This window comes from Haematobia irritans, chromosome 3, assembly GCF_050003625.1.
Source record: "Haematobia irritans isolate KBUSLIRL chromosome 3, ASM5000362v1, whole genome shotgun sequence".
NCBI lineage: Eukaryota > Metazoa > Arthropoda > Insecta > Diptera > Muscidae > Haematobia > Haematobia irritans.
The window spans coordinates 10,517,587-10,541,223 of NC_134399.1; the positions used below are offsets into that span (position 1 = coordinate 10,517,587).

Consider the following 23,637-nt stretch of genomic DNA (forward strand, 5'->3'; position numbering starts at 1 on the left):
GACCAGGGAAAAAGCCGTATTAAAACAAACACTTTATTAAACAAGCGACCTCTGCTGCTCACAGATACAATAAGAGCCATGCAAAAATATTATTTAGAAAGCTTCTCATATCAAACGAAAGCGGAAACAAAAACAAACAAAAAATAAAAACAACCAAAAAAATAAAAGCAAAACGATCTTTTGTATTGTGAGGGTTTTTGTTTTACCCAACCACTGTTTCTAAGAGCAAAGAGAAACAAGCAGCCAACCCACCACCCTTGTTTTACATTGAATTCAAACACAAGCACACACAACGACAAACAAATCTCATATAAGGGGCCGATGACAGCTTTGATCAAGTTTCAAGTTCAAGTTAATAGGCGGCAATAATAAGGTACTTGCAGCAGAGCAAAGAGCGATGTTGCAAACATGAACCACACGTGTTGTTGTAAGCTTAACAATTAATAGTTCACATGTACTTAAGGAGAGAAACTATTTTGATTAGTTAGTTGACTCTGCGATATCGTTGATATTGATTGACAGCTCTGTATCGATATGTGATAGCTACTGTTGAGTTATATTCATGTCACCTTCACAACTTAAGCTAATCAATGAGAAGAGAATAAAATCACAAAGAATAAGAGAAACTTGAAGATGTTTTGAGCATAGTCTAATGTCGAAGCAAATGATTTTTAATTAATCAGTGCTTGATTACTGATCTTTGTCAATATTATTCATTGTTCAAGTTTCCCACACATAGAAGCAATGATAAAAAAGCCAAACACTACAAAGAAAAGGATGGCAGTTGATTCATCATCACCAAGCGTGGGAGAGATTAAATAAGAAAAGAAAAACAAAAGGTAAATGCACTTCCATTAAAAAAATGAAACGAAATATTTTATTAAAATAAATAATGAAAATGTTCTATATTAAGAACAAAGAAGTTCATGCAAACACGTGAATTTAGTATACTTCCTTGCATAAATATGTGTAGCAAGTGGAAACTTGGAATAACAGGTTGGCTGATAAGTCCCCGGTCTGACACATAGATGGCGTCGCTAGTATTAAATGCATATTATTTTTATATAGTACCAACTTTCAAATGATTCGTGTCAAAATTTGACGTCTGTATGTCAATTAGTTTGTGAGATAGAGCGTCTTTTGTGAAGCAACTTTTGTTATTGTTAAAAAAAGGAAAAAAAGGAATTTCGTGTTTTGATAAAATACTGTTTTCTGAAGGGAAAAAATACGGTGGAAGCAAAAACTTGGCTTGATAATGAGTTTCCGGATTCTGCCCCAGGGAAATCAACAATAATTGATTGGTATGCAAAATTCAAGCGTGGTGAAATGAGCACGGAGGACGGTGAACGCAGTGGACGCCCGAAAGAGGTGTTTACCGACGAAAACATCAAAAAATCCACAAAATGATTTTGAATGACCGTAAAATGAAGTTGATCGAGATAGCAGAGGCCTTAAAGATATCAAAGGAACGTGTTGGTCATATCATTCATCAATATTTGGATATGCGGAAGCTCTGTGCAAAATGGGTACCGCGCGAGCTCACATTTGACCAAAAACAACCACGTGTTGATGATTCTGAACGGTGTTTGCAGCTGTAATACACCCGAGTTTTTCCGTCGATATGTGACAATGGATGAAACATGGCTCCATCACTACACTCCTGAGTCCAATCGACAGTCGTCTAAGTGGACAGCGACCGATGAACCGTCTCCGAAGCGTGGAAAGACTCAAAAGTCCGTTGGCAAAGTAATGGCCTTTGTTTTTTGGGATGCGCATGGAATAATTTTTATCGATTATCTTGAGAAGGGAAAAACCATCAACTGTGACTATTATATAGCGTTATTGGAGCATTTGAAGGTCGAAATCGCGGCAAAACGGCCCCATATGAAGAAGTCTTGTTCCACCAAGACAACGCACCGTGCCACAAGTCATTGAGAACGATGGCAAAAATTCATGAATTGGGCTTCCAATTGCTTCCCAACCCACCGTATTCTCCAGATCTGGCCCCAGCGACCTTTTCTTGTTCTCAGACCTCAAAAGGATGCTCGCAGGGAAAAAATTTGGCTGCAATGAAGAGGTGATCGCCGAGACTGAGGCCTATTTTGAGGCAAAACCGAAGGAGTACTACCAAAATGGTATCAAAAAATTAGAAGGTCGTTATAATCGTTGTATCGTTCTTGCATGGAACTATGTTGAATAATAAAAACGAATTTTAACAAAAAAAAATGCGTTTTTCTTTGTTAGACCGAGGACTTATCAGCCAACCTGTTAATTTTGCGCATTTGCCTATAAAATAGCTTTAGATTTAAATATGTCCCATATTTTTTTACTGACATTGTGTCCCAACCCTGGGCGTTAACCAACTTGAATTTAGGTCTATAGATTTTGTAGAAGTCTCACAAATTTTGTCAAAATTTTATTTCTACAGAAAATTTTGTCAAAATTTTTTTTCCATAGAAAATTTTGTCAAAATTTTATTTCTATAGAAAATTTCCTAAAAAATTTTATTTCTATAGAAAATTTTGACAAAATTTTATTTCTATAGAAAGTTTTAACATAATTTTATTTCTATAGAAAATTTTGTCAAAATTTTATTTCCATAGAAAATTTTGTCAAAATTTTATTTCCATTGAAAATTTTGTCAAAATTTTATTTCCATAGAAAATTTTGTCAAAATTTCATTTCCATAGAAAATTTTGTCTAAATTTTATTTCCATATAAAATATTGTCAAAATTTTATTTCCATCGAAAATTTTGTCAAAATTTTATTTCTATAGAAAATTTTCTCAAAATTGTATATCTATAGAAAATTTCCTAAAAAATTGTATTTCTATAGAAAATTTTGACAAAATTTTATTTCTATAGAAAGTGTTAACAAAATTTTATTTCTATAGAAAATTTTGTCAAAATTTTATTTCCATAGAAAATTTTGTCAAAATTTTATTTCCATAGACAATTTTGTCTAAATTTTATTTCCATAGAAAATTTTGTCAAAATTTTATTTCCATAAAAAATTTTGTCAAAATTTTATTTCCATCGAAAATTTTGTCAAAATTTTATTTCTATAGAAAATTTTCTCAAAATTTTATATCTATAGAAAATTTTCTCAAAATTTTATTTTCTATAGAAAATTTTGTCAAAATTTTATTTCTATAGAAAATTTTGTCAACATTTTATTTCTATAGAAAATTTTGTCAAAATTTTATTTCTATAGAAAATTTGTCAAAATTTTATTTCTATAGAAAATTTTGTCAAAATTTTAGTTCTATGGAAAATTTTGTCAAAATTTTATTTCTATAGAAAATTTTGTCAAAATTTATTTCTATTGAATATTTTGTCAAAATTTTATTTCTATAGAAAATTTTGTCAATTTTTTTTCTATAGAAAATTTTGATAAAATTTTATTTCTATAGAAAATTTTGTCAAAATTTTATTTCTATAGACAATTTTGTCAAAATTTTATTTCTATAGAAAATTTTGTCAAAATTTTATTTCTATAGAAAATTTTGACGAAATGTTATTTCTATAGAAAGTTTTGTCAAAATTTTATTCTATGGAAATTTTGTCAAAATTTTATTCTATGGAAAATTTTATCAAAATTTTACTTTTATAGAAAATTTTGTCAAAATTTTATTTCTATAAAAATTTTGACAAAATTTTATTTCTATAAAAAATTTTAACAAAATTTAATTTCTATAGAAACTTTTGTCAAAATGTTATCTCTTATTTAATAAGCGGTTTCACTTTGTACAATGGCTCATAACGTAATTGATCTCGACAATTTAATGAAATTCGAAATATTTCAAAACTATTTTTAGTCTCTTTATCCCTTTCCGACCGTGTACGCACAATTGTGCGGGTAAGTTTAAGTCTCTATAATTTCTTTAATATATGACGTACTGCGATAAGAGCGGCTAAAAAATAATTGTGTATGCTCTCTCTTTGTCTAAGAATGTGAAGAACCGTTATAAATATTTGTTTTTTATATTAATTTTGTAGTTTCAGCAGTGTACTTTGCGCATTTGTAAAAAATAGTGGTAGGTGTAAGTTTGCAAATAAATTAAAATTATTTAAGTTGTGGAATATTCCATCAAACAAGTGTTTTCAATAAGAAAACATATTAAATATTGTATGCAAACAGTAACTTCGTGATTATTTAGTGTTTTTTGATATTTTTACGTCCGGACTTTTACCGGAATTTACCGGACGGCAAAAATTGTGCGTATCCTGAAAAAACAGGATACAGGATCAAACTGAACAAACTTATTAATTTAAAATGTTCTATGTGCACATAAATAACAGAATTCAAAAATTTAGGAAAATCTATCACGTGGATCGGCTATAGGTCGGAAAGGGTTATGTTCTCAAAAAAGTGGTTTCCCCCAATGTATCCGCATATTAGGATAAAGATAAACTTACTTGAAGTATAATACACAAATAAACTTACTAAAATACTTAGTTGAAATATCTTGCTTTCGTCAAATTCCGAAGGAAGTTGGTAAGTCTGAAACCTCGTTTTCTTGCAAACTTACTAATTTTTAAATTGTTCGATTTAATATTGATTTATTGAATTATTATAGGACTTCATCGAGTTTATAATATTGATAAAATTATAAGAATCGATTTGATCACTGTCATTACTACTCAAGTCTTCCTCATCATCAATATCTTCGTCAGAGAGGGAGAGAGAGAATTGCGTCCATCATTCTTAAAATCTCTTCATCAGTCAAGTTTGATGTTTTATGCAATAAACTTGAAAATAACAGAACATTTTGATCTTCCCTTAGATTACATTTTAACTCACATTTATTCCACACACCAATTTACGTTATAATACTAATAAGATTTTGTATTTATTCTATTAAGGTTTATTCACCTCACCCCATCTCTCTCGCCATCTTTGCACATGTCTAAACATACATGATCAAAAAAAATGCGAGCTGGATTTCGTTGACCTGTTTCTCATCAACTCTCTAGAACCCAATGTCAATGAACACAACATTGGAGAAGCGAGCGAGAGAGATATGAATGAATAAAGGAAAAATACGAATTAAATAGAGCGCCGACAGAAATATGCATTTAGGCTTTTAATTCAAACAAGAAACACAACACAACGTAGCTGCCAATGAGTGACAAGCCTGTATTTTTATGAAAGAAAAAAAAAACAACAACAAAAACACAAACAAAAGGTGATGGATGCACTTAAGTACAATTTCCGTTTGACCATCAAAAAGTAAAAAATGACGAAATAAAAATAAACAAATTCGAAGAAAATAAAATGTCGTCGTCGCTTGGGTCTAGTAATTAGCAAATAATAATCTTTTGTTAGTTGATTGCTTTGTGTGGTAGGTATATATTGAACGTGTCTTTTTAATCTATATATTATTCTATCAAATAAAAAGTATATTTCTATTTTAGTTTATAAAAATAGACCCAAATCGTTTTTTCGTATTATCAATAGCATAACCATTAGTTTATTTAAATTGGTATTATTTTATTTTATTTTTTTTATATTAGATCTTAGTGAAAACAAATAAATTAGTTTTCAATAAATGACGTTATGTTTATGTATCCCGCGTTGTATTAGACCGATCTGATTCTCCTACGTGGCCTTAGAAAGATGAAATTTCTTACTAAAAAAAGGTTCTCTGTGATTGATTTATTCAAATGGTCTTGGTGCGAAACCGAAAGAGAATGCTATACTGACAAAACCGTAAAAGCTAATCACATTTTCATTCGCCCAGTTTGCGCTTTAGCCTTTAGCCGAAGAAAATTTTTAAAATATTGTATATTTTCTATTTAATAGGTCATCCCTGACCCACTCTCAAGGATGAGAGGGACTATCCCCTCTCAGTAATGCTGGGAGTTTTTAAATTTCTCTAAATGGTTTCACCATAATATGAAACTACATTCGGACCCTGTCATAAAAGGAGCTAAACGTAACATCAGGAAGCACTCATTGATAAGAGAGAAGTTCATCACATCATTGATGTCCACTAAGACCACTATAGGTCCATTGTGATTCCTTGAGATTTTCTCAACTTCTTTTTCGTGAGGAAACCTCCTTTAAAATTGCTCAAAACATTCATCCAGAGACCCTGATGATTCCAAGTATGTTCCTTATGTTACACACCCACAGAGCCTGAAAGAAAAAGGAGCCCCGAATTTTGTTTCTTCTAAAGGATAATGCTGGACCTTGGCAAAATTCTAAGTGAGCATAAAAATAATGGACTATCATAGCGGTTGCCACAGTTGGTAGAATTCTACCAAAAATGGAAGGTTTTTTACTGTTTGGCAAATTGGTAGAATTCTTGATATTTTGGTAGATTTTGCAAAATATTCCTCTCCAAATATGTACTTCAATTTTTTAGAAAATAAATGACAAAATATGAAGAAAAAATTGTTATCCAAATATATAGAAAAATATATTGACTAAATTTTCCATAGAAAAAAATGTTGACAAAATTTTCTATTGAAAAAAAATGTTGACAAAATGTATTATAAAAAAAAATGTATCAAAAGTTCCTACACACAAAAAATTTTTTTTCTGATTCAATCACCAAATTAATTGATCCAATTAATTTTTTAATTGAAATGTCTTCAATCACGAAAATGATAGTATCAATCACAGTTTTAATTGGGCATAGATAAAATTCTTGATTAAAAAATAATTGATTTTTTAAGCAAATTTCAATTAATTTTTTAATTGATTAAATTAAAAATTTAATTGATGTTGATTGCAAAACTCAATTAATTTATTAATTAAAAAAGGTAACTATTTTTAATTACTTTCTGAATTGGCTTAGAGTTTTTATTTGGATTAACAAATGATTGTTTGAAATACATTTTTAATTAAAACTAAAAATAAAAAATCAGCACTTTTTTTAATTGAATTAAATAGTCTTCCGAATTTGATTAAAAAGTTAATTGTATCAATTAATTTTTTAATTAAAAATTTTAAAATTTGGAATCATTGACTTAATTAACTTAATGTTTCTATGATGATTAAAAAGTTAATTGTATCAATTAACTTATTAATTGAAAAAATTTTCAACTTCAATTAACTTTTTAATTGGAAATTTTGTGGTGATATTTTTTTCTGTGTATTGAGGTAATTTTTTACATCTTTCCATAGAAAAAAAATTAACAAAATGTTCTATAGAAAAAAAAATTGACAGAATTTTCTTTAGAAAATTCTGTTGACAACATTTTTTATAGAAAAAAATGTTGACAAAATTTTCTATAGAAAAATCTGTTGACAAAATTTTCGATACAACAACATTTTGACAAAATTTTATATATTTTGGTAGATTTTGCAAAATATGCCTCTTCAAGAAATATGTACTTCAATTTTTATAGAAAATAAATGACAAAAAATGTAGAAGAAATTGTTTGGCCAAATATATAGAAAAATATATTGACAAAATTTTCTATAGAAAAAAATGTTGACAAAATTTTCTATAGAAAAAAAAATTGACAAAATTTTTTATAGAAAAAAATGTCAACAAAATTTTATATAGAAATAAAATTTTATCAAAATTTCCTATAGAGGTAAATTTTGACATGACATTCTATAGAAAAAAAATTTAACAAAATGTTCTATTGAAAAAAAAATTGACAAAATTTTCTTTAGAAAATTCTGTTGACAAAATTTTCTTTAGAAAATTCTGTTGACAAAATTTTCTTTAGAAAATTCTGTGTACAAAATTTTCTATAGAAAAATCTCTTGGCAAAATTTTCTATAGCAAAATCTCTTGACAAAATTTTCTATAGAAAAATCTGTTGACAAAATTGTCGATAGAACAAAATTTTGATAAAATTTTATATATTTTCGTAGTTTTGCAAAATATGCCTCTCCAAATAATATGTACTTCAATATTTATAGAAAATAAATGACAAAATTTGACCACATATATATAGAAAAATATATTGACAAAATTTTCTATAGAAAAAAATGTTGAAAAAATTTTCTATAGAAAAAAAATTTGACAAAATGTTGACAAAATATTATATTGGAATAAAATGTTATCAAAACTTCCCATAGAGGTAAATTTTGACATTATTTTAACAAAACTTTCTATAGAAAAAAAAAAATTGACAAAATTTTCTGTAGAAAAGACTGTTGACAAAATTTTCTATAGAAAAAAATGTTGACAAATTTTTCTATAGAAAAAAAAAATTGATATAGAAATAAAATTTTATCCAAATTTTCATATGGAGGTAGATTTTAGCATAACTTTTTATAGAAAAAAATTTTAACAAAATTTTCTATAGAAAAAAAGTTTTACAAAATTTTCTAAAGAAATAAAATTTTGACAAAAATAAAATGGCAAAATTTTGATCAAAAAACTTCGAAATATTTTTTTTTAGTAGATTTTTGGTAAAATTTTCTTCAAATTTTGGTAGATTATTTTTGGCACGAGTGGCAATCGTGGTTATCATACCTCACGTAACCGAAATGCCATCTAGCGGAATTCGGTCGTACTTATACATATATTAAAAAATTATCGAGGCTCACCTAGGTTAGGTTAGGTTAGGTGGTAGCTCGATGTATCAGGCTCACTTGGACTATTCAGTCCATTGTGATACCACATTGGTGAACTTCTCTCTTATCACTGAGTGCTGCCCGATTCCATGTTAAGCTCAATGACAAGGCACCTCCTTTTTATAGCCGAGTCCGAACGGCGTTCCACATTGCAGTGAAACCACTTAGAGAAGCTTTGAAACCCTCAGAAATGTCACCAGCATTACTGAGCTGGGATAATCCACCGCTGAAAAACCTTTTTTTGTGTTCGGTCGAAGCAGGAATCGAACCCACGACCTTGTGTTTGCAAGGCGGGCATGCTAACCATTGCACCACGGTGACTCCATAATATATGTAACATTTTGCGTACACACAAAAAAATTTCACGAACATTTTTCCAATTAAAATTTTAATTGAGTTTTAAAAAATATTCAATTAAAACTTTAATTGATTCAACAAATTTTTTAATTGAAACAAAAATCAATCACACAGAAAAAAATATCACCAAAATATATCCAATTAAAAAGTTAATTGAAGTTGAAAATTTTTTCAATTAATAAATTAATTGATACAATTAACTTTTTAATCATGATAGAAACATTAAGTTAATTAAGTCAATGATTGAAATTTTTAAAATGTTTAATTAAAAAATTAATTGATACAATTAACTTTTTAATCAAATTCGGAAGACTAATTCAGTTAAAAAAAGTGCTGATTTTTTTTTTACTTTTTTAATTAAAAATGTATTTCAAACCATCATTTGTTAATCCAAATAAAAACTCTAAGCCAATCTAACTAAGTAATTAAAAATAGTTACCTTTTTTAATTAATAAATTAATTGCGTTTTGCAATCAACATCAATTAAATTTTTAATTGAATCAATTAAAAAATTAATTGAATTTTGCTGAAAAAATCAATTAATTTTTTAATCAAGAATTTTTTCTATGCCCAATTAAAACTGTGATTGATACTATCATTTTCGTGATTGAAGACATTTCAATTAAAAAATTAATTGGATCAATTAATTTGGTGATTGAATCAGAGAAAAATTTTTTTGTGTGCACAAAAATAATAGTATCAATTAATTATTTAATTGGATCAATTAACTTTTTAATTGACCTTCAATTAATTTTTTTATTGATACTATCATTTCTGTGATTGAAGACATTTCAATTAAAAATTAATTGGATCAATTAATTTCGTGATTGAATCAGAAATTTTTTTTGTGTGTATGGAAAATGCCATGCACTTCTTTGGGGTCAAAATTATCATCGGATGGTCAAAACTTTCACCGGATTAGCATTTGCAGAAGAAGCCAGAACAAATGCTTTCATTGAGTTGCGAACTCCTCCACCTCATAGAGGGAAACCTATGAAAGAACCAAGCCCATCGGGTTCATTTTGAGAATCCACAAACAATCAATCAACCTGCGATAGCAGTGCAGAGGAAATTAGAGCGACATTGGAGACCCTCTCAGTAATGCTGGTGACATTTCTGGGTGTTTCAAGTATTTTTAACGCAAATTAGAACGCCGTTCGGACTCGGCTATAAAAAGAAGGTCCCTTGTCATTGAGCTAAACAAAGAATCGGGTATCTCACCGTAATAAGAAAGAAGTTATGATATAATAATAAATAGTCGAAGTGGATCTGATATATCGGGCAGCCAAAAAACCTAACCTAACCAGAGGGTGATCTCTTCGTACCAGTGTTGCACTGTACTGGGGCAAAGACCGGCGACGGGAAACGGCTGACTAGAGACCAAATTTTTGGGACGTCAGCTGTGATCTTATATCTCCAGGTACCTAACCAGTCACCACTCACATGTGACCATGCGAATTAATTTCCTTATGGCCGAAGTGTGGTACGTATGAATTACAGGGACGAAACCAACTACAACAAAAGCTAAATGAAAGGACGGTGTGTTGGGACCAAAATTAATTCCGAATGAGCCTACTAGACTCATGCCAATGCTTGACATGTCTTTAATATTCAAATGATACCAAAAACTCCAATGAATAATACGAAAATCTCCAAAGTATGGAATCATAGTTTAGATATTTAGTAAGTCTAAGTCAGCCCGAAATAATGGTCTACCACTATATCTCATATAACATATGGGTGATTTACATCCATTTTACATTAAAATACTTTTTTAAATCCGAATTATAAGTCTTGAGTGATCAGAATCTCATTTTTTTAGATTCATGATCAGCGTTAAATATGGTAGTTACTGAAAATAGAACTATAGGTATTGTTATAAAACTATCTCAAAATCTTTTTGAATTCATTATAGGACAATTAGATCAATTCGTCCTTTCTGATCATTTAATGATACAAAAATGATGGAGCTAAAACTCATAAATTTAAGAAATTTTATCTGAAAAAAATATCCATTGACAAGAAGTAGACTGAAACGTATTTAAGCAATCTTTTATATGATATAGGATTCTATTTTTAATAAACAATTTATATGTTTACTGCTAATAACATAGACTTGCCCAAGAACATATGCGCTCTACTTACATTATTTTTCGAAGTGGTTTCCCAAATGTTAATCCGTTATTCCACATAGTTGCTACGTTGCGGTATATTACTTAATAAACATTAAATTTTTATATTTGCAATTTGAAAATTCTGTTTATGTTACTGTTGTTGATGGCGTGTTGGGTAAAAAAGACTAAAATAAAATAAAAATATAATTTTTTTGGAACAAAAAACTTAAAAAAAAAACATTCGTGCCACTTGTAATGTTTGGTTTTGTAAGATTTCAGGGAACAATTGTTTATTACGGTTCGTAGTTTCCACTGGTAATTTTTCGACACAAAGTATTTTGTTTTTTTCGTTCGGAATAAAAAATGAGGAAATAAATCCAATCCAAACAAATCTCTTCGAATGACAATGGACAGAGAGACAGAGAGTTAAACACAATAATGAAGATATAATGTTTGTTATTATTGGTTGAGAAGAGCCAAATACTAAGGCGTAGAGAGCAAGAGAGAGCGAGGGATCCAGAGAGCAAATTTTCATCTGTGTGGGAACAGTGGTGCTGGTGTTTGCGTTTGTTTTTGATGATTCGCGTTTTTTTCTGAATATTTTTATTTAAAGACTTTGATCGGTTCCCTTGCCACACACACAAACGTGAAGACTTTTCTTTGTGAATGTAATGTTTAATGAATTATAGCCGATTTTTCACTGCAAAATTTAGTATCTAATATATTTTTGGAGAATAATACAACGCTTTATCATAATTGATAATAACAATGAAGATTATGATGATTTTAGTTAGACTATGTTCTGTAGAGTTCATATATGTATATGCTAAATGAGATAGCCTTCTCCCAGCCGGGCAGCAGCGCCCTGAAGAAGGCTTCCACAATCGACAACGTCGACGTCTGACTGCAACAGCGACGCCACAGTGCTGTCTACTGCGGGCCCTCTTCTGTCGTCCACGCACATACAATTTCACACCAACAATAACTATCCTATCCTTTCTCTGATTCTCTCTTTTTCTAATTATATTTTTTTTTTGCAATTTTTTTCTTGCAGAAGAACCAAGCAACTTAAAGTTGCAATTTTTTATTCTTATATATATACATGGGCATTTTCTTTTGTCAAATTAGAATTCACTATAAGATAGTATTTAATTCAGATTTCTTGCAAGAGTAAAAGCCGCCCTTTATTTTGTTAAATTTTATTTTTGCTATTCCTCCTCCATCACACACACACACACTTTGCTACTCATGGGCGATATTTTCTTCTTCTTCTTCTTTCTTCCACAATTTGGCTTTTATAGATTTTTGCTGAAATTCCTTATTGAATTTCACTTTGTTTCGTTTGTTTTCAATATTTTGAACACGACACAAGAGTTTTCTATTAGCGTTAATGAAAATATTTCATTTACATTTTTGATTTTTCTTATTTTATTACATTTAATTCATCTTCACAAACGGCGACGGACACAAACTCACACACACACACAAAGAGAACACATATTAAATTATTACCGCACGTATTTGCTTTATATTGCACTACATTTATGATATTCCATCAAATTATGATTCAGTAGCACTTATATTTTAAATATTTTCAATTTTCTTTTATTTCATTTCATTTTCTTCGTTGTTTTAAGATAGACAAATCAAACAATCCGTGTTCTTCTTTATCCACGAAAAGCAAAAGCATACCAGATTCAAAAACGTTCAACCGTCACCCCTCACCGAAATAAGGTTTGGAGCGTTTTTAATTGAAGTTAGCTTCGTAACGTGATATTACGGCGTGACACGACTATTATCCGAGTTTTTTTGGATAAGTGGCAGCATCAATTTGGTAGCACTGTGTGTATTCTTCAAAACAATATGGAACCTTTAGAAAGTAATAATATCCATCATTTATTAGAATGAGTAACTACTTTTTAATTTTAATACAGAAGAATTTCAATGCTTGAAATTGGGGCAAAATGTTATAAGACTTGTTTTTATTTACAAAACTACATTGGTCTAATTAGCTTAAAAAACTGAACCGAATATTTTGTTTGCATTTGAGACTAAATCTGCAAATTTTATTCAATTCATTCCGGCATTTCAAAATTCGATTTTATCCCCATAGATTCTTAAGTGATTCTATAAAAATTGGCAAGACAGTTGCCAAAGAAACAAAAAAAAAACATTTTAAACTGAAATCAATCGATAGTTCTGTTATATGAACCCACATAGAATGTGTACAATACGGTTCAAGAACGGTATGCATAGCAAATTATGGGAAACGACTTGTCAATACGGTCATCCCTATTGTTTATAAAGGGTGATTCTTTTGAGGTTAGGATTTTCATGCATTAGTATTTGACAGATCACGTGGGATTTCAGACATGGTGTCAAAGAGAAAGATGCTCAGTATGCTTTGACATTTCATCATGAATAGACTTACGATCTGCCACAACGTCGAATTTTCAGTGAATGGGCCCTAGAAAAGTTGGCAGAAAATCCGCTTTTTTATCGACAAATTTTGTTCAGCGATGAGGCTCATTTCTGGTTGAATGGCTACGTAAATAAGCAAAATTGCCGCATTTGGAGTGAAGAGCAACCAGAAGCCGTTCAAGAACTGCCCATGCATCCCGAAAAATGCACTGTTTGGTGTGGTTTGTACGCTGGTGGAATCATTGGACCGTATTTTTTCAAAGATGCTGTTGGACGCAACGTTACGGTGAATGGCGATCGCTATCGTTCGATGCTAACAAACTTTTTGTTGCCAAAAGTGGAAGAACTGAACTTGGTTGACATGTGGTTTCAACAAGATGGCGCTACATGCCACACAGCTCGCGATTCTATGGCCATTTTGAGGGAAAACTTCGGAGAACAATTCATCTCAAGAAATGGACCGGTAAGTTGGCCACCAAGATCATGCGATTTGACGCCTTTAGACTATTTTTTGTGAGGCTACGTCAAGTCTAAAGTCTACAGAAATAAGCCAGCAACTATTCCAGCTTTGGAAGACAACATTTCCGAAGAAATTCGGGCTATTCCGGCCGAAATGCTCGAAAAAGTTGCCCAAAATTGGACTTTCCGAATGGACCACCTAAGACGCAGCCGCGGTCAACATTTAAATGAAATTATCTTCAAAAAGTAAATGTCATGGACCAATCTAACGTTTCAAATAAAGAACCGATGAGATTTTGCAAATTTTATGCGTTTTTTTTTTAAAAAAAGTTATCAAGCTCTTAACAAATCACCCTTTACAATTGAAAAAATTTCATTGCAAATCAGAGCTGCCACCAGCAGAGAACCAATCCCGCGAAATCTGTGGCGCATTTCACCAGCGTCATAATTTGTTGTGTAAAACTCTAGTAATTACATCCCTATATTTGAAATATTTTTATTCAAGAAATATTACAAAAAGTGTTAGTGTTGAGATTTCATTTTAGTGACCTTGTTCTTTGTAAAAGTTAAGGATATCTCACTTTTCTATGATCGCAGTTTAAAACACTCATATCCAGTATTAATAGATTTAGTTCACGATCTTCTTTAAAATTGAGATGTAAGTATGTTTTGGAAAATATTGTGAAATAAGAATGTTTTGATTTCAACCCATAACTCAACCTTAAGGATATAAACTACATTAGGACCACAATGACTGCTGATCGACCTCCTTTTCATAGACGATTTCAAACTGCCTTTATGGTAAAGAAACTTTTTAAACGTTCAGAAATGTCACCACAATTACTGAGAGGGGATGCTTAGATTATTTATAGCGACAGTGCGATATTTTAGTCTCACTTAGACCACAGTGATGAACTTCTTTCTCTCTTATCACTGAGTGTTGCCCGATTCTATATTTAGCTCAATGACAAGACACCTCCCGAGTCGACTTTGCGGTGAAACCACTTAGAGAAGCTTTGACACTGAGAAAAGTCATCAACATTACCGAGAGGGAATAATAGTGACGTGGATGGCCACTATGGGAGATATTGGGTTTGCGGGACCACACACCTTCCACCCATCCAGGCTCAGAAAATTAGCCAATTCCGTCAGGAAACGCTCAGTCCGTCCGGAATCTATATATTTCGAATTGTCCTTGCCTGGATAGGTGGGAGGTGTGTGGTCCCGCAAACCCAATATGTCTCATAGTGGCCACTATGGGAGATATTGGGTTTGCGGGACCACACACCTTCCACCCATCCAGGCTCAGAAAATTAGCCAATTCCTGACGGAATTGTAAACGCTCAGTCCGTCCGGAATCTATATATTTCGAATTGTCCTTGCCTGGATAGGTGGGAGGTGTGGTCCCGCAAACCCAATATGTCTCATAGTGGCCATATACGTCACTAATAATCTACGGCTGAAAAAATTTTAGTGTCTGGTTGAAACTGGGATTGAAGCCATGCTCCTTGATATGCCAGGCAGGCATGCTAACCATTGCACCACGGTAGTTTCCGGATATAAACATTATTTTTTAAAGCAGAGTCTAGCGAACACCAATTTTTTATACCCACCACCATAGAATGGTGACGGGGGTATAATAAGTTTGTCATTCCGTTTGTAACACATCTAAATATCGATTTCCCACTATATAGAGTATATATATTCTTGATCAGGGAGAAATTCTAAGACAACATAACGATGTCCATCTGTCTGTTGTATGAAGCAATCGTGCTGAAATTTTGCACAAACTCGTCTTTGGTCTGCAGGCAGGTAAAGTTCGAAGATGGGATATATCGGTCCAGGTTTTTGGGCTTATAGAAACCGCAGCTTTTATTCAATTTACTTGAAATTGGAAATCTAGAGGTATTGTAGGACCACAAATACGTGTGCCAAAAATTGTGAGTATCGGTCCATATTTTGGTATAGCCCCCATATAGACCGATCTCCCGATTTTATTTCTTAGAACTGTAAAGAGGTGTGCCAAAAATAATGAGCATCGATCTATGTTTTGGTATGGTCCCCATATAAACCGACCTCCCGATTTGGGGTCTTGGGCTTATAGAAACCATAGTTTTTATCCAATTTGCCTGAAATTGAAAATTTAGAGGTACTTGGGGACCATCAAAAGGTGTGCCGAAAATGGTGAGTATCGGTCCATATTTTGGTATAGCCCCCATATAGACCGATCTCCCGATTTTATTTCTTGGGCTTATAGAAACCGCAGTTTTTATCCAATTTACCTGAAATTGGAAATCGAGAGGTACTTTAGAACCGTAAAGAGGTGTGCCAAAAATGATGAGCATCGGTCCATGTTTTGGTATGGTCCCCATATAAACCGACCTCCCGATTTGGGGTCTTGGGCTTATAGAAACCGTAGTTTTTATCCAATTTGCCTGAAATTGAAAATTTAGAGGTACTTGAGGACCATCAAAAGGTGTGCTGAAAATGGTCCGTATCGTTCCATGTTTTGGTATAGCCCCCATATAGACCGATCTCCCTATTTTACATCTTGGGTTTATAGAATCCGTAGTTTATATACAATTTGCCTGAAATTGGAAATTTATAAGTATTTTAGGACCATAAAGGGGTGTGCCACAAATGGGGAGTATCGGTCCATGTTTTGGTATAGCCCCCATATAGATCGATTTCCCGATTTTATTTCTTGGGCTTCTAGATTCCGAAGTTTTTATCCAATTTGCCTGAAATTGTAAATATTCTGGTATTTTAGGCTCACAAAAACGTGTAACGGATTAAGTTTTTATCGGTCAATTTGGTAATGCCTTCATATAGGCCGACTTCACTTCTTGCTTGAAACTCAATGTAAAATTTCCAGATTTTACTTCTCGGGTGAAAATCTGCAGATTTAAGATTTCAAATCAAGACGTTATTTTATAATTTTCTTGCACACTTACAAGAGATGTTAATGATTCCTCTAAAACTCAAATAAAAATGGTTCTTATAAATCCAGAATCTGACATAGTCCTCATAGGTGAAATCTTTAAATTTATCTTCGGGAAGTGTCTTCAAGCCCTCCTGAAATTTCAAAGGAAACCCTAATATTTGGTCCATGGTGGTGGGTATTTAAGATTCGGCCCGGCCGAACTTACTGCTGTATATACTTGTTATGTTTTAAAATGTTACACCAGTCATATTAAAGAACCAAGAGATTTTTATGTATATTCCCGTATATTAAAAGCTCCTAAATGCGATTAGCAAACATTTTGTTTGTTGTTAATGTATTAATTTTATTATGATAAGATATCATTAGATTTAGCCTCTCTGTTCATTATAAGTATAAATACCACCATAGACTTGCACTCGGGCAAAAGGAAGGACTAAAGTGTGAACTTTCCGCTGAAGGCTTTAGAAAGCCCCTCACTATTGGGTCCTCCTTGTATATCTGGCATATTTAGTAAGACACAGATACAGATTCCCTCAATACCATGTTCAAACTCTAGTCACCTGTAACAATATCGCTAAAGGCTATACGAGCTATGGCTATGGCTAAGACAAATGGATCATGAATACCATGCAATTATCAAAGTAATTAATTAAATCCTTGGATTCTATACTAAAGGGTGGTTAAAATTTCAAATGCCAATGTTGATTTTGAATAAAACACAAACTATTTAGGAAATTATTGTAATTTTATTTTATTATGATATATTGGTATTACTCAATTATGTATGGGACAAAATATCGGCCAAATGGGCGCCGCGACCTCGGTGGCACACCTCCATCCGATGGTTCAAATTTTCGAAGACGCTGAGGATTAATGGAGGTTCTATGCCGTTAATGTGCCGAATTATCTCATCCTTTAGCTTTTGAATTGTTGCTGGCTTATCGACGTACACCTTTTCTTTCAAATAACTTCAAAGAAAAAAAGTCCAACGGTGTCAAATCACATGATTGGCCGCCAACAATTGACATCGCCATTACGTGAGATAACACGGCCATAGAATTTGTTGCGCAAAAGAGCCATTGTTTCGTTAGCTGTGTGGCAAGTGGCACCGTCCTGCTGAAACCTCATTATCGTCCATATCCATATCTTCCAATTCGGGCCATAAAAAGTTCGTTATCATCTCACGATAGCGAACACCATTCACAGTAACTGCCTGACCGGCCTCATTTTGGAAAAAATACGGCCCGATGATACCGCCAGCCCATAAACCGCACCAAACAGTCACTCTTTGTGGGTGCATTGGTTTTTCGACAATCACTCTTGGATTCTCATTCGCCCAAATGCGGCAATTCTCTTTATTGACGAATCCACTGAGGTGAAAATGTGCCTCATCACTGAAGATGATTTTCTTCGAAAATTGATCATCCACATCATAATAAGTCTGGATAATTTTAACACGTTGTTGGATTGAGTATCTCTCCATGGTTCAAATTGAGTAAGTCTGAAATAGAGAAATGTCAAATAAAATTCGGAAAAAAACTTGGCGTTTAGATGTGGTTCACATTCAACATCGGCCCTTACAATTTAACCACCCTTTACTAAACTCGAAAACAGCCATATATGTATATTTCTCTAACAGATTGTTATGCAATTCAATATTAAGTGGGAAGACAAGCGACTTTCTTACATATTCATACCGAATTTCAATGCTTGCAAAGCACACCAGGCAAATATTTCCGTTTTAAGTTGCAATAATAAATGTTTTTTTGTTATATATTTTGTTTATGATTTTTTTTATTTTATTTTTTATTTTTTTTTATTCATATCGATGGTTATGGACTAGCACAGTATTGGAGAAAAATATTTATATTGTATATATATTTTTATGTATGTTTTTTTTTTTTAATAAATGGTTATTGCAAAAATAAGAATAATACATTATGATTTTGTATTTATGTAATTAAGATTAATATATAGGCAAAATAAATACATTAATAATGATAAATATAATAATCCAGGAAGAAAAAAAAAAACAATTTGAAAAATAAAAATACAAATACAACGAAATATATTTATTATCGTCGAAATTATTTTTAATATTGAGCTACTTAATACATTAATATTTAATATAAATTAAAAATGTTGTTTAATATTTATGTTCTTTTTTATATTTATACATATGGCGCATCCAATTTTATCCTTCACGCACACACCAATAAATCAGTCTATCAATGAATTATTTTCCTTTGGGTTTTAATTAATTGCTTTTTTTTCATAAAAATTTAATTTATGATATTTACTTACAAAATAAGAGACGAAAAAATATACATTAAATATTTGTTTAGACATATATGTGGGAACAAATGAGCATTTGAGGCATTTAAAATGAAAAATAAATAATATTTACATTGCTTTAGGGATTTGAAGAATCCTATCAATAAAAAAACAAAGACAACTTAACTATACCATACTTTTGTTTTTACATAAAATGTATTGTATGTTTGCAAAAAATTTATAATATTCTATAGATTTATAATATTTTCCTTTCATTTCTACATCGTAGACTATTTTAATTTGACTTCCGTCTATACTTGCTTGCTTCTTTAGACTTCTTTCTCATACTACTTCACAAAAAGGTTCACCTGCATGCATTTGAAATGGTGTTGTTCTTAAGCTTCCTTAACACTAACACTTATTTTTTTTTTCTTATTGAACCTAGGTACAACAGTGATAGCTGCTGTGCTGCCCTCCGCCACCACCATTACTTGATCCATTTCTCAGAACATATTCATTGTAGATCAAAGAGTTGGCTGACATTTTACTGTAGCTAGTGTGAATTTGCTGTTGTGCCGTATTATCTATGGAATGCATTGTTTTACAAGAAAATTGCCGATGATTGGAATCCTGAAATGGTAAGTGAACATAGATGAGAACGAATTGATTTGTAACAATTGCAAAATACCTTACCTTGGGTTGTATGGGGAAACAACACCATAGTATGAAAGCAACGAATGCCACAAACGTACCAATCAATAAAATAAAATCTTCAATGGTCTAAAAATGTACCAGATTCCAATAAAAAAAAAGAGAGAGAATAATACAATAAATTATTTGCTGAGGTATAATTAGTTTCTTTTTGTAATGAAATGGAATTGGTCACAAAGGCAATAGGTTAGGTTAGGCTAAGTATAGTGGTAGCCCGTTATTTAAGCTCAATGACAAGGGACCTCCTTTTTATAGACGAGTCCGAACGGCTTTCCACATTACAGAGAAACCACTTAGAGAAGCTTTGGAACACTCCCCTCACAAAGGCAATAGCTTCGAAAATTATTTTGCCTGCCAAATTTTTCTTCTAGGCTTTCTAAATTGTTTTTATTCCATTTTTTTTTTGCAATTTTCAATTTTCTTAACCCTTAGCAAATTCACTTACCGGTTCCTCCCCAAGCAAAACGAAATTTATAAGATACGAAAAATCATCGAAAGGAGTCATAATGTGTGAAAATTTTTCTACAACGTTGGTATTTCTCGAGCCTTTCCTAATTTATAAATGAAATTTTGTAGTCCTTTCGATAGATGTGCTTTAAAATTGTACCAAAAATGGCAACAAACACTTATTTCCTATCCGAATTGTTTGCTAATTGCAATGTCAAAGAAGACGACTTTGACAAAAACACACACACATACACAATCACATGCATACACTTACATATATGTATTTTCCTTCTCTCAATTATCCTCCTTCTCAATGTCCTGACTCAATGACAGCTAAACATACTCTCATCCCTTTTGTGTCCTGTCATTCAACATTTGACAGATAAGCATAATAAGAATTTTTTGTAGAATGAATATTTAGTAGAAATAAATTATACAATATGAAATTTTATTACTTTAATTGCTATTATTCTTTAAGGAATAAGGAATAAATTTTCTTCACGTTGTATATGTTTTTCTATTCTCTCCTTTATTTTTTAACGGTTGTTTCATGTGATTATTGCCCAAGGTATCGTAAGGTGGAAATTTCCATGACGCAAATCAAGCGTTTGGTTATAGTGTTGCCTCACTTACTTATTTAGGAAAATGCTAAAATAAATTAATTTACAAGAGCGGTTAAAAAATGACAAGATCCGTACTACGGTCGGTTTTCTTCAGGGAAAAAATGAAGAACATGTTAAAAATTTCAATGAATTCAAAAATTCTTAAGGTTGAGTTACATATCATGCGTTAATCCGTACGTGGATGGAAGGTTTGATATTTTTCAGTTTGAAGCACTCTAACAAAACTGTTGCTTTCAGAGAGAAAATTCAACTCTTCAATCAACGGACGAATTAACGCATGGTATGTAACTCAATCTTTATATTTGAAGATCTATGGAAGTGGAGTGATTGTTTTTCTTTCGAATTTTTCGTACGATTACAAGGAGCAATAATTGTAGTCGATTTTTACAAATGTATTTGTGATTTTTGCGGCTAAAATGCCACCTTAACCCTAGACAGTCATCGCATATTTTCATTTTCGTTCTAAAAATCATTTTAGTCAATTGGGAAATGATACATTTAAGTTGTATTAATTTAACCATTTTATGAAAAATGAGAATCAAAATTTAGTTTATTTTCTTATTCAATTTGTTTTTAATTAGTATAAATAATTAAAAATAAATTGAATAAGAAAATAAACTAAATTTCGATTCTCATTTTTGCTCATGATGCAAATTATAGTGTGTTGAAACCAGGGCTGTGGAGTCGGAGCCGGAGTCGGAGTCTTGGAGTCGGAGTCTGAAGATTTTGCTGGAGTCGGAGTCGGAGCCGGAGTCGTAGAAATTTTGCTCGACTCCGACTCCGGCGAAATAAAATTTGAAAAACACTTCATATTTTTGTAAATAAAGAAATTGTTCGACAAATTAGTTTCCATTAGGGTATTTATGTTTATCGAAAAACGTAAAACGAAGTACTGGATTTCAGGCCATTCAAAGTGTATTTTATGAGTGAAATTTCACGGTGATATAAAAAGTAGGTTTTACTAGAATATGGGCTGAATTGATAAATTGTATTGTCCATTTTTAACATATTAAAATATCGATTTTTGACCCTATCTCTTAATAAAATATAGCAGTATAACCTAAGGTTCTGAACTTTTAGCAGGCATGTCGAATTCGAAGATGGGTTATACCGGACAATTTTGTGATATAGCACCTACATATAAACTCATCTTCCGATTTGTTTTAAGACGTTTTTCCCAGTCTACAATTTTCATAAGATTTGTCAGAAATGTTGAATTTAGAGTTATTTGAGATCCATAAATAAATGCGAAAATTTCCCGTTGGTCCAGATTTTGAGATAGCCCTACATAATTACTTGAGAAATCTCCATATACACCCAATGTCCTTGGAAGCTGTAATTTTAAATTAAACCTCTGCCAACGTGGCATCTGAGTCGGTCTTTTGGGAGAAAGTTTGTTTCATCAAAGCCACTCGAAATTCTTTACATTAAATTAATGGCTTCTAATGTCCATAACTGATAGACAATTTATAAATCGATGTTTCACCATTTTACTTCTATAGAAACAATATTCGTAACTATCCAGCTATTCCTGTCATCTGTTGTATGATAGTGGTTATTTAAAATTCCGCCCGTCCTTATTTCTGGCAGTTTATATTTATTTTATATATCCGACACATTACATTTTTTAACATCTAAACTTTCTATCTGAGTAGCCCAAAATTTTGATTTTTGTGTATTTTTCTTTTTTATATTGTTTTATTTTTTATAAAATGGCTTTATAGACCAATACCAGGATTTTACTTCTAAAACTTCTGGAAGCCTAGTAATTTTTTTTGAAATTTTGTGCTTTTATAAATTCATTGTTGTTATCTAAATACCCATATTTCGATGTGGTCTCTATATAGTCTTGTGTCGTATTTTAATTTATAGGCCTGAAATTAAAATGTAGAGTTCCTTACATCCCTAGGGAGCCACCGTAGTGCAATGGTTAGCATGCCCGCCTTGCATACACAAGGTCGTGGGTTCGATTCCTGCTTCGACCGAACACCAAAAAGTTTTTCAGCGGTGGATTATCCCACCTCAGTAATGCTTGTGACATTTCTGAGAGTTTCAAAGCTTCTCTAAGTGGTTTCACTGCAATGTGGAACGCTGTTCGGACTCGGCTATAAAAAGGAGGTCCCTTGTCATTAAGGGTGTGAAGTTAAAGTTGTTTTTAAAGTTGTTTTTAGCCAAGACACAAACCACCAGAAAAATTTTTAATTTTCACTTTTCAGCGAAAATTCGCACAAAATCAAACGAATTTCATCTTGATTTGTTGCTGTTTGACTAAAAGCAATAAAATATGAACACATTTTGTTAATTATTTTATATTTAGACCTTTAAACTATAGGGAGTTAAAACCCAAAAATACGACTAAACTGTTCAAAGCTGATTTTGGCTATTTCTGATAGACGATAATGAACCAAAGAGGGTACACGTTGGTTACCCCACCTGAGGAGCGTACCCCAGTGAAAAGCCCATGGGCGTACGTAACCTGTGAGAGGAGAAATCAGGGGGGGGTTCAAATCAACTTTATGTCTATTTTTGAACGCATTATGAATACAATTTCTTTTAAATTTTAAAACCAGTAGACAGCCCAGACTGAGTAGAAAGCTACAGTTGCATTTCCATAACCGTAGCGTATTAAAATTTTAAAAGGGGGGCTAAGTAATTTTAGTAAAAATTTCGATATGGATTTTCGCCTATTTACACCCCACGACAACGAACTAAAGTGGGTATACGCAGGTAGCTGCACACTTG

The 23,637-nt window shown here is 31.9% G+C and overlaps 2 protein-coding genes and 1 long non-coding RNA gene across 4 annotated transcripts in view; 1 reads left to right on the plus strand and 2 right to left on the minus strand.

The window, feature by feature from the left end:
- The window catches only part of mnb (minibrain), a 109,487-nt gene extending 96,792 nt beyond the window's left edge, over positions 1 to 12,695 (minus strand). The window contains exons 1-2 of one of the 2 annotated variants that reach the window (XM_075303074.1): positions 12,529 to 12,695; positions 11,048 to 11,201 (exon numbers count right to left, since the gene is read on the minus strand). The gene's annotated coding sequence lies outside the window, so the exon portion shown is untranslated. Of the gene's footprint in view, positions 1 to 11,047; positions 11,202 to 12,451 lie in introns of both variants that reach the window. The other variant, XM_075303073.1, reaches the window with a different exon arrangement.
- Positions 5,751 to 6,400, plus strand: LOC142232327 (uncharacterized). The gene is made up of 2 exons (XR_012721098.1): positions 5,751 to 6,111; positions 6,183 to 6,400. It is a non-coding gene; the product is annotated as an uncharacterized LOC142232327 (long non-coding RNA).
- Positions 12,696 to 18,897: 6,202 nt separating the features above from the next.
- LOC142228610 (uncharacterized) lies at positions 18,898 to 20,511 on the minus strand. The gene is made up of 3 exons (XM_075299093.1): positions 20,271 to 20,511; positions 19,808 to 19,894; positions 18,898 to 19,744 (listed from the first exon to the last, which is right to left on the minus strand). The coding sequence occupies exons 1-3, from the start codon at positions 20,328 to 20,330 to the stop codon at positions 19,556 to 19,558; spliced, it is 336 nt and encodes a 111-aa protein (XP_075155208.1). The 5' UTR covers positions 20,331 to 20,511; the 3' UTR covers positions 18,898 to 19,555.
- Positions 20,512 to 23,637: the final 3,126 nt, after the last annotated feature.

Excerpts from the sequence above, each read along its gene's own strand:
- LOC142228610 (XM_075299093.1), bottom strand. The coding sequence starts at position 20,330 with ATGACTCCTTTCGATGATTTTTCGTATCTTATAAATTTCGTTTTGCTT. Across the intron at positions 19,895-20,270 it reads TTTTGCTTGGGGAGGAACCG|ACCATTGAAGATTTTATTTT; the intron begins GTAAGTGAATTT and ends GTACATTTTTAG. Across the intron at positions 19,745-19,807 it reads GTTTCCCCATACAACCCAAG|GATTCCAATCATCGGCAATT; the intron begins GTAAGGTATTTT and ends TTACCATTTCAG.